Consider the following 12211-nt stretch of genomic DNA (forward strand, 5'->3'; position numbering starts at 1 on the left):
GCATTGTTGCAGCTTTGTTTTTCATGGTGTTTTCTTTTTCTCCCTAAAACTTACTGTAAATGCATTCAGGTGACTCAACTGATTTGAAAAGATGCATATTGCCAAAACCTTTCAGATAACTCTTTTAGGAATAATAGCAGTATGTTCTAAACAGTGGTAAAAGCTCAGGTCCTTACACTAACTTTTTTTTTTTTTATGTACAACTACTGGAGTATTTATAAGAACACTGATGAATTTCCATCTCTGGGGACAGTTTTAACTCTCATTGATCTTTATTTATCACTGGATTGCTGATAGGCTGTTGGTAGTACACAGTGCTGTAAAGTCACCAGCCGCCATATTGGTACTCCCTAGTTAGACCGGTCACAATGTAAACAATACGCGTGCTACAGCATCAAACAACGATGATGTTCTCATTTCCAGGGGGTTTAAGACTTATAAAGATAAATTCATCACTTTGACACACACTTGCTGTTTCATAGCATCGGTAGATTACTGTAATTTATGGTAAGAAAAAATAGGCACATCACATTGCATATTCTGTATGAAGTCTGTAAATCACGTATTATAACATATTATACAAATCCATCAGAACAAAATTAGTGTGTTCATGGAGCATAATAATACTTTAGTCAGATTACAAGCACACATTATCTGATGATGTGCCAAAAGTGCTAAATTGATTATGTGATATACATGTATTAATTACATTGTTATGGTAATTACATTAAAGGTATTTTTATGGCATGACTCCGTGAAAGGAGGGAATACCAAGATGGCGGCAGGAGACTTCAGTTTATTCGGTCTATCAGCAATCCAGTGAATAGAGATCAGATTTTCCTCTAAGGCTCCTTTAAATTGTGTCGTTCCTCAAGGCCCCATCTTACAAACTCCTATATTCTTCCCTTATTTACTTTTTTTAAAAATAATTTTTTATTTTTTTTTTTCTGATGATTTACTAACCTGTCTCTCTGATGGAGCTGAACATTAATTAAATGGAAATAAAACTGCGGTGATAATTTTTTCGGACATTTTACATGTTAACAGAGTACAGTACGTGTACTGCTGTATTTTTGAAAACAGTTTTACATATAGGTTACTGCAGTCGTCAAATCTAGCTTTTCCATCTCTGAAATCACATCCTATCTAATATTACCATTTGGGTTTGTTCTACTCTGTTGTTTCTTCTGTATTGGACAACCCCAGATAATTGGATGGACAAGCCTGTTCAGCTGGTCCGAAATCCTTTTGCTGGTAAAAGAGGACAAGTGCACGATTCCCTTAGTGTCCTCCCTGAACTCTGTGTATTTCTTTTTTTTTTTTTTTACTATTGTTTTTATGTGTTTGAAGCAATTATATGTTTTGTTTGTGATACGTAGCATGTTCCCTCTGTAGAACTCGGAGGTCTGCTGTTCATCTTCCCTATTACCATGGAGGCAGAGCTTTATCTTTACTGCTCCCAATTATAGGAATGATCGCCGCTCTGTGAGGATGGTCTACACGTTCAATTATTTTAAAAGTATTTTAAAGACTAATAACTTGGCTTCTGACTTCAGTTGAGCAAAAGTCTCAGGCTGGTTTCATCAGTTATTTTCCATTCTTTCTGTTTTACCCTGCCTTTATTCTATTAGTTTTACTGCTGTTTTATGTTTTATTTCTTCCACTGACCTGTACAGCATTTTTGTCACCTTTGGTGTGCAAAGCCATCAATAAATCAATGAATTGATTGATTTCCATAAAGGCTGCATGTTGGTGCAGTCCTGGGTTTGATTCCTAGCCATCGGCGTTTCTGCATGTTCTCCCTTTGAGAGTGGATTCTCTGCAGGTACTCCACTGTGCTCCCACAGTCTAAAAGCATGACTGTTTCTGTAGGATAACCATCTCTAAATTGGCCTTAAGTGTGTCTCTGCGTTGCCCTGTGATAGTACGGCCACCTTTTCAGGGTATACCTCGACTTCTCCCCCATAGACTGCTGGAAATTGGTAAATCTTCATATTTTGTTTTTGTGTAAAACATGAATTGTTTTGTTTTTATTCTACAAAAAGTATATTAAATGTTAGGTTTTAAATATAGCAGTTTCTGCCTTTTCATAAACTCAAACATTTACTATATAAGCAAGAAAACCAGGAACCACCTTACTTCCCTAATGCATGGATTCAACAAACTCTTGGCCCCAGAGAACAGCTATTCCAGCTCAGTGCGATTGGGCTTCATTCCATTGGTCCTCTGCATGTGTTGGTTTTGCATCACAAACTGAGTGAATACTTTAAAGACGGCACAGGTTTCCTTCATGATCAATGTTTGGAGATTGGACTGGCCATTCTTAGTTCTTTTGATTTTGAAGCAAGATCCAGCCCACAAATTGGCATCTTGGGGTCCATCGACTTCTTATGGTTTGAAAAGGCATTTCCTAACCTAGTGAGACCTCTTCTATTTTGGCATGTTCAAATTCATTTATCAGCCATAGTGTGAGGTAAACGGGTTTGATTCTATTGAGTGAAAAACATTCCCATCGAGTGACACCTGTGCCACCATGCTCCTCTGTATAATGTGAGGATTTGGGGGTTGATTGACAAACTGTTTGGACCCAACAGCACTACTTGCAACAATCTAAAAAATGTGGCATTTTTTCTCTTTTTGGCCAGCAAATGTTTCATTATAATCTCTTCAAACTACTTGATCTCTTCTAATTATGACCATACCCACTGGTAACTGAACACCTTCATTCATCACTAATGAGTTGATCATTGGTCGACTCATTTTGGCTAATCTTTGATCCATACTGATGGTAATTTTCTAAATGTCTGTCTGGTTTTTCTTTCTTTGATTTTCTAAGCATTTAAGACGATCTCAGCTGAGCCACTTATCATTTTTACACTGTTTTTCACATGTTGTCCCCTCCCTTATCAACTTTTCAAAGCACCATGTTTCCTCTGACCAATGTTTATAATGATCACTAATCAGCACTTTCATATGATGCCTTTCTTATTATTATAACAGACTTTTTGTTTACATACATGTAGTGAATGATCTCAATTATAGAACGCAGAAAAGTTATTATTCTAAAGCCACTTTATTTTTTTTGTCTTAAGACTAAGCAGCACATATGTCATGGCAGAATCTGTTTGCTTATTACCTTTCTACACTCATATCTGCTTTTTGCACTTTCTGCGAGAGATGGATTTATCTTGGTCGCTATGTTGGACAGCTTTTATTTTTTTACAGTGCTGTATTTTAGTTGCTTTAAATTAAATGTCAATCACTCTGTACCGAATTTCATAGGGCTTGATTTAAAAAAAAAAAACGACGTAACAAAAAGTTGAATTTGTTATATAATTAAGCAATGGTTAAATTTTGACTTAAAAGTGTTATGATGAATTGAAAAAGACATAACCTGCTTTAAAAGCATGATTATGGTTTGTGTTTTAAACAAGATTTAAAACAATTAACCTTCTTTTACCATACTGCAGTTTTTTAACATCCACAGTCTAACGGAAATAATTCCAGGAGACTGACTAGAAAGACAATGTAATTCAAATAAACGCAATGGTTAGGCTTGATGCTCATCAACCATGTTTATTTTTATTTTTTTCACTTTCACTTGAAAATTCCCACAGTACAATAAGACCACCTGTGCTCCCTTTGAGTGTTTTCAAGTAGAATAATCAAAATCAGTTTTTTAATAATTAATAACTGAGACATGCACCTCTAAAATAGGCCATTTGCTGGAAAAAATATAGCATTAATAATAAAGCAATAAATAGCAATAATAAAGTCAAATGTTAGGATTTCTAATATGTATATAGGTTCCATTCAAGATGAAAACTCTTCTTTTTAAATACATCCCATCCTGGGATAGTCTAGGTTAACCTAGTTTGAAATTGATAAATAACCTCATGGAAATAACATAATAAAAGAAACATTCAACAATTAATTGATTTTGAAGAATAGTTGTTATTTGATGCCTTTCTTGGTGTGCTCACATTCCTCAGACCTGTCGTCACTGGAACAGGAAAAGTTAACTTGGAGTTGAGAACCACAGACAAATAATGTATTATGTGTTTATGCAGCTGTGGTATCAATTTCAGTTTAATTTACTAAAAATCACCATTTTATTTATCTTCCAGGTTTTACTTGGCTGCATAATTACATGAACTATAACTGTGTGTATCATTTGGGTTAAAGTTTGGTGTCAATAAACCATACCATTGTGACAGAGACTGTTTCTAGAGGAAAGACTTTCTTTTTGGGTGACACTCAGGGACATACAGTTGTCAACTGGCGCCATCATGTGGTTGACTTTAAAACCAAAGGCACTGTTAGCAAAAAACAAAAACCCTTTTTTTTTTGCTCTTCAGATTGTCATAAAGTTTGTTTCAGTGATTAATGCGACCTGTAATTCCAAAACAATATAAGCATTAGTGACAAAACCAGAAAAGACCATCTGTTTTGAATCATGGTCACTTTACTATAACAGTTAATATCAAAACATTCTAAAGTGCTTCAGAGTTATAAGTGACAAACCATATATTATGAAATAAGTTTAAAATCATAGCATAATTAGTCATATAAAAGGCGAATAAACATTTAAGATACAAGGAAATCCTGCCTATTTCAAATAACTGGATATTTCATGAAAAGCTTCTAGATTTTTTTCAGTAAATCTGGAAAGTTTACACTAGCAAAATAACTAAACACGTAAAAATCATGGGCTCCAGAGTCCAAATTAATAATGGTCCAGTATGTCAAGTCTTAGAGTAAGCATGTTGAATCCCATTGAGAACAGTTGGTTCAAGAAAAAAAAAAAAAAAATCAAATTCAGACTCCAAATTTTCTCTACCTCTTAAAAAAATAATTTACTGTCAGGTAGTTTTTTTTTTCCTACAGTGAGCTTCGCCACACCCCCTCTCCGAGAACGCCATTTTGTTGACATACACGTTTGAAATCAACATTAGCTCCTTTAAATGAGCTTTAACTCCTATTATAAACATAACATGTATACTATTTGAAGGGTGTGCAGTTACGATATCTGAGCATAACAGTTTATCTCTAGGGGGGGGATAAAAACGCCGTATTTGAAGCGCGAGTCTCCCATTTCAACATGAAACTCGCCGCTGCTGACGTCATCCAGCCATCTTTGTGCCCCTAATCCAAGCGGCTGTTTATTACACCTTCATTACCGCACAGACCGGGTTCCACAGCCTACAGGTGCCGCATCGCCAGGAAGAAAACACAGAGAGAAAAATCATTTTTTGCTCTTTTATTTTTTTTTCCTGTAACGTGGGGAGACATTCACCGCTGCTCATAGGACAGAGGCAGGGAAAAAACGCCACAATAACCAACCAAAGGCTGCCAGAGGACAGAGAGGAGCGCAGAAGACAATCCACATCCATCTGCCAGCCACTTAGAGCGCGCTCACATCTTCACTCCGGATTTCAGTTGCAGCTGTCGAGCTAATACCGCCAGGAACATGTAAGTACAACCCCGTTATAAAGCTCATTTTAAAATAAAATCCCCACTTGATGCGATTCAGCGCTCACGACTGAACCTGAGCAGCTATTTTAGGGATTTACAGCGTCTCCTCGCGCGCTCCCACCCCCCCTCTCCACTGTATCGCGCAGTATTTTCCGTCTCTCACGTTCTTAATAGTCAAATAAATCGCAGGAATTTAAATTTAAGAGTCTGATAACGTTTAAGGAAAAGCTATGGTATCGGCCTAACCTTGAGCAGATCAGCTTCATCTCTAATTTAGTGACGTTATTGGCCCTATAATGTTCCTTTTTTCTTTTTTTCTTTTTTTAATGAGCTTAGTTTTTTTTTATCTCCTTGCTCTTATTTGTCCGATGCTTTCTAATACACACGCATATTTATGTCGTTATGTTTTGCTACATTTCTACATTTTGAATAAAAAGGCACCTGTGTATGAAATGATCCCTTGCCAATAAAAAAATAAATAAATAAATCAGCAGGAAAACAGTGTCCAACATGTCCTAATGAACATACCCCCTCATGTTGGTCTTCCTAAACAGCAGGTGACGAAGGAAGCTAATTCTAGAAGCAGCAAGGACACAAAGCTCAACAAACCCTCACGGTTTCAACCGTGAAGGCAGCAAAGCGTCGACAGAAACTAACAAATATCCATCGCTCGATCACCTTTTTTTTTTTTTTTTTTTGGAACGAAATGTTAGCTTTGAATTCAGTTTAGGCCTAGTTTCCGTGATATTTGCAGCCCACAGAGGGGGGTGGGGATAGCCTAGCCTTCTGCTGTATGTCGTCGATCGTCATGCGAGGGCGGACAGCTAGGCCTACATATCTGCTCACAATTAATCGTAGCTGTGTTATTTTGGTCATTTAACACAAATTTAACAAATTAATTCGTGTATTTTATATATATACTGTATCATTGTGATGAGCATTCATATATAAAGGGTGTGCTAAATAAAATATAGCTATGATAGCTCTGTTTTTCAGGCTTCGCATGACATTTAGATTGTCTCGTGTCAACATATCATCCACCCGTGGCCTCACACTTGATAAGTTTTTCCCTTGGTGGCTTTCATGAAAATGAATCCCTCCACGCCCTCGGTGGGATAAGATTTAACAGGACTGGTATGTCATCGTTGAACTTAGTGGCTGTTTCATAAGATAAGTCTTAAAATAAGAGCGAAGTCATGTAGCATCAAACGGAAAGAGGTGCTGAGGCGCTGTCCAGTGCTGAAATGTCACTGTCCAGGGTGCTGAAAATGAAACGGCATGCATTTCCAGTCACACCATTTATTTAATTATTCATTTATGAAACACATCCAAAACCAACATCAATCCAATCAAATGTTGTACATGAGAATTATAACAGACTGAACTCAGACACATTTTTAAGTTTGTTAAAGGTCCAACGATATATATTTATCTGATTTCATCATTGATCATATTCATATTTGATTTAAATGGATTATCTTGCATTATTTTAAATATGTGTCACCAGGTTTTTAATAATTGTTTGGATTCACTTTGAATTATAATTATATAAAATCTTGTATCATATTCTTTGGTTATATTTAAGCAAAATCCAATGTGGCAGAGATTTAAAGATTAGGCTGTAGTAGTATAAAACATTCCTACCTTTACAAATGAGCTACTAGATCATAATTAAGCTAGGAAATTATTTTTAAAAATCCGTGAAAGAAAACATCAAACAAAATCACACACTATTCAACCAAAGCTAAACCTTGAAAATATGGTTTATTTCATTGTATTTTCATAATCCTGGGCAGATTTAATTCAAAATAGGGGTCTTTACCAGAGCCTTGAAACTGTGCCCATTGAAGTTCCCTTTAGTTTTCAATCTGACCTGGGAACCAGTAAAAGTAAATAGTTCTTATCTTATAGATCTTATAGCTTTTAGAGGCACGAGATTGGTTAAAGATCTTTAAGAGGCTATAGTTTCATTCTACAAAGGCACAGATATTTTTTGCACTAGTGTAGCACAGAGCAGGCACAGTAGATCCACCAGGCTGGATGGAAACACAGCTGGCAGTTTTCACAGGATGCCGAAGCTGACGACACAGGATGCAGGCGCTACGTTGGCAAGTCTTTCTGGTGTTAGTTGGCAAGTGATGACACTTCTGCACACATTGCTCCTTTGTCAAGGTACTCATTGCTAGCAGGTGCAACTAAATAAATAAAAATAAAATAACTCACATAACAACTGCAGCAAAGTTTAAACATAACTTTCCAAAAAATAAATGAGCCAACTTGGCTCAAATGTACTTGTTGATTTGTGAAAATGTTAGTCCTGTGTTATCGGACAGCTAATTTTCTAGAAATAAACATTAAAATGATACGTTGAGTGTCTGACTGCTTGGGATGAAATTGACCTCAAGCACCCACAGGCCAGCTATGCTAAAGGATTTGTTGTTAGGGGATTAGTGTAGTGTGAGCATAGAGAGGTGACCTTTATACAGAGTTATGCATCCAACATGTACATTCTTGTAAATTCAGCTAAGATAACTCTGAGTTTAATACTTCAGCCATGGGCATATAACAAACCCATTTAAAATGTTGGGTTCAATGATGTTAAAACTGGGAAATTAGGATATTGCTTAATTCATGTATTTGATCTTTATCTGTCAGCAAAGTTTTATATCTGTGCTAAAAAATAAGAACTTACAAATATTAAAGACAATTATTCACAATTATATCAATGGGTGAGCTTTATTTATTCAGAACATGCTGGTCTTCAGATCTTAAAAGTTAAGCTCTTTTTTGACTGAAAAGGGGACAAAATGATGCGTAAATTAGCAAAAAATAGCTACTATTTTCATTTTCTATTTTGAATCAAACTCAGCTGTTATTTGGCAAAAAGAAGAAAGGTACATTTTTATTTAAACTCCTTTTAAATGATTATAAGAAGTTTGGAAGAGAACAGTTTGAACTGTTAAAAAAATCGGAAGTTTTAATAGACATCAATAGTACACATAAGTGTAATTTGAGAATTGATTATGCTGTAAAAAATAAATAGGAGCATATTGATTTTGGCTTGTTTAAGATCAAAGGAGGACGACATAAACTGTTTTCCTTTTCTACAAAAGAAAAACATGCTACAAGCTCTCTGATTAGAAGAGTAGTTTTGCATTTTCACAGACATCAAAACAAAAGATCTGGAAGAAGGTGGTGTCTGTTCCTTTCAACTAAAAAAATTGTTTCAGTTTATATTTTAATTCAACGGGAAAGAAAACATTTTCCATATTTTTGACTGTTTAAATCTCCCTTCAAAGCCAATCAAGAAAAAAACAGGCAGATCGCTGTGCATCACCACCTATGTTGGTTTATATTTTCAAAACCTTGAAAAATATCTCAATCCTTGATATTTTTGCAGCAGAACATGATACATGTTAACATGGGAGGAATTTTCCTTCACACTCACTTTTTCTTGATATAATGACACTCTCACTTTAACTTTCTGCCAGTCACTGCTGCCATCATCCGTGGACAGAGCGTCCAAAGGAAGGCTAAATGAAAATCCACGCTGATTCTTCTGTTATGTACAAACCTGCCACCACCTTTCAGTTTAATTTACTAAAATTCCACCATTAATGATTTTTCTTTAGTTAAACTCATTTTGCTGTTTGCATTAAAGTACAGTTCAACTCTCTGAACCATCTTAATTAGCTTAAGACAAGCAAAAAAATGCATACTTTTCTTTTTGCTCTCAATGGCCCCTGTTTGAACTTGAATGGCTCAGTTTTACGTTTATATATTTTCAGATGTACATTTACTTTAATGTATTATATAGTGCATATTAGGATGGTTACACCAGCTCTAAGAAACATGGCCCTGCAGAGAATAGTGAAGGGAGCTAAAATGATCTGCCCAGCACCCTTTTTCAGAGGCAAAAATTGCTAAATTCATGCCAGCTACATAAAGTTTTTAAACTGCTGACGTTAAATGGAATCACAACATCCAAACCAAAACACATAAACTGTTACAAGCTGTTACAATGAAGGCTTTTAAAGTATAAATCTTATTTTACATATATTGTCCTTTTTTAACAATTTGTTTTTGCTCTTATCCATTGCTTTCTTTATTTTTCAATAGATCCCAAAGTACCACTGTCTCGCTTTGTTCTGGCCTCCTTTATTGCCAGGCAATAACCCTAAATTAAACCTGTACTTCAACATGTGTGAAATCTCAATAGTATGTTTTTGAAACTGTCAGGTCTGCCCCAGCTGGAGCCCCTGCACCAGAGGGAGGGAATCAGCCCCCTCCCAATCTCACCAGCAACCGCCGTCTGCAGCAGACACAGGCACAGGTGGATGAGGTAAGTAAAGCATATGTTACTATCTCAAATATTTGTAAAACAAAGGTAGAAAAAAAAGCACTCAGATCAGTTTGACACCATTTTGACTCTTTATCATAATCTATTAGACTCATTTCCAGACTTGTGTCAATCCTTAACATCGAGTCATCCTGCTTTACCACGTGTCTTTCCTCAGGTGGTGGATATTATGCGTGTAAACGTGGACAAGGTTCTGGAGCGTGATCAGAAGCTGTCAGAGCTGGACGACAGGGCTGATGCCCTGCAGGCTGGAGCCTCTCAGTTTGAGACTAGCGCTGCAAAACTGAAGAATAAATACTGGTGGAAGAATGCCAAGGTGAGAACACAAGCTCATTCTGTTAGAAAGCAATATTAATGTCAGGGATTTTTTTTCTAACTTATATTTCTTTCCCTGGAAATTTGCTGACTGCAGATGATGATTATCCTGGGTGTGATATGTGTGATTGTCCTCATTGTCATTATTGGTAAGAAACCCTTTTTGGTCTTGTGTACACCTGTAAAAAATAATCCTTGTTTTTTAAATCTTGTAAAACTTTTTTCCACTCTATCTGTCTACAGTGTACTTCAGCACCTAAGCAGAGTCGCTCCTACCCCAGTCTGACCCAAGCTTCCCTACTACAGAAGAAAAAACCCTCTAATTGATGACAAAATTAACCACAGATTAATTGATTTATTGTATGTACGTATATCTCCCCCCAGCTAGCCTCGATATAACACCCCTCAACCCTTCAAGGCCCCATTCCCACCCATAGTTCCACAGCCTTGCCTCTGGATCCCAGTCCATATTCGTCCTGTGAGTGTGTGGCCCTTTCTTCTCTTGGTACTTCTGGCTCTTTCAACCTTAACATACTGGGAACTATACCCCCTGTGACGATGCAACAACGGAAACCTTAACAAAAATTGGCGATACTTGTTACAAAGCTGATATTTCTTTGTAGAGTTTTATTCTGATATATATCTGATATACTGTTTTGTAGGCGCGCGTGTGTGTGTTTGGGTGTGCTTTTTGTACTTTTTAATTTTTTTTGTATTTATTTGACGTATGCTTTAACGTTGACTACTGCCTATTAATGAAAGTGTGCGTCTTGCATGTTCTCATTGCCCCTTACTCCCCCCTGATTCTTCTTCTCGCTTTTTTGACGTACAATTAGCCTTCATAGTTAATTCCTACAAAAACCGCTCTAAATTTTTTTTCTCTTCTGGCGTTTTGCCACACTCATTACGGTCAGGAAGTCATGCATGATTTGTGCGAATAATCTTTATTCTTCCAACCTCATGAAACTTAGCTCCTTTTATCTGAGATGGATTCTTAAATATGACCATCCAAAGTGTCTTTTGGCGCCATCTTGTTTTCTCAGCATGCTTCCCTTGAACAACTTTAAACTGCCATAGTACGGACGGACCGATGTCTGTAGGTGATTCTTCTTTATTTATTTTTTTTATTTATTTAACAATTACGTAGTGTCTTATTTCGAAAACATTCCATCATTGCAGTCTAGTGCAGATGCTCTTACTGTGGCACATGGAAGTGCGAGTACCTTAAAAATACAAGCGATGAAGCGTGCGTCAGTAACAGTCATGCAAACAATAGGGGAAAGTCAGTATGCTGCTTAGGTGTAAGGATATATTTGTTGCATAGTCTGGATATAACATTAACTTTACACTTATACAAAAATGCATTCGGATGCATTGGTACGTAATGGGTAATTTTGGATTGGAAATGGATCAATCATTACGGGGATAGAATGGTTCTGTTGCTTGAACTGATTCCATAAAGCCAACGCTGCACTGGTCTGCCGTCTGCACACTGAAAAGCCTTGGTTCCCAGTCACTTTCAGTGAACTTTCAGTGCAGGGCACCCTTTGCACTCGTAGGAGAATTGGCTGACGGCGGTAAACTATTTAGAATTTGCACAAGCATCCTTGTTTTCGACGGTGCCGTCTGGCTGTTCAGCCTGGCCAAAGGGAACCCCGGTGCAGCAGAACTTCTCCACGTTAAGAGCACATTTGGAAAAAAAAAAAAAGTGGGACATTAAAATCGAAGAAACAATCTTCGAAAGAAGTAAATCAAAACAAAAAGAATCGTAGCATTCCTAGAACTAGTGTTTTGCTAGTGCTGTGGTTCTGTCTTAGTGTCTCTTCTTCTAGTTAAGGCCTTTTTTTTTCCTTTTTTTTTTAGATATAATAGATTCTATTTTTTATCATAGTATATTTTTGTGTGGAACAGAAGAAGTAAAGAGGACACAAAGTTCTAACAGCAAAGCTCCTCTTTACTTCTGTCTGCTGTGTTTTTGTAGTTCAGCTCTGCGTTACACACTGCCAAGCATTAAAGGAAAAAGACTTCTTTTCCTTATTGCGGTTATTTCTTTCATTTGTG

At 36.7% G+C, this 12211-nt stretch overlaps 1 protein-coding gene across 1 annotated transcript; it reads left to right on the plus strand.

The window, feature by feature from the left end:
• The first annotated feature begins 4980 nt into the window (after window positions 1-4980).
• vamp2 (vesicle-associated membrane protein 2) lies at window positions 4981-11907 on the plus strand. The gene is made up of 5 exons (XM_038292234.1): window positions 4981-5472; window positions 9715-9817; window positions 9993-10151; window positions 10248-10299; window positions 10394-11907. Coding segments are annotated over exons 1-5 (333 nt in total). The 5' UTR covers window positions 4981-5470; the 3' UTR covers window positions 10411-11907.
• Window positions 11908-12211: the final 304 nt, after the last annotated feature.

The sequence above is a fragment of the Cyprinodon tularosa genome, unplaced genomic scaffold, assembly GCF_016077235.1.
Source record: "Cyprinodon tularosa strain WSP-4 unplaced genomic scaffold, ASM1607723v1 ctg31, whole genome shotgun sequence".
NCBI lineage: Eukaryota > Metazoa > Chordata > Actinopteri > Cyprinodontiformes > Cyprinodontidae > Cyprinodon > Cyprinodon tularosa.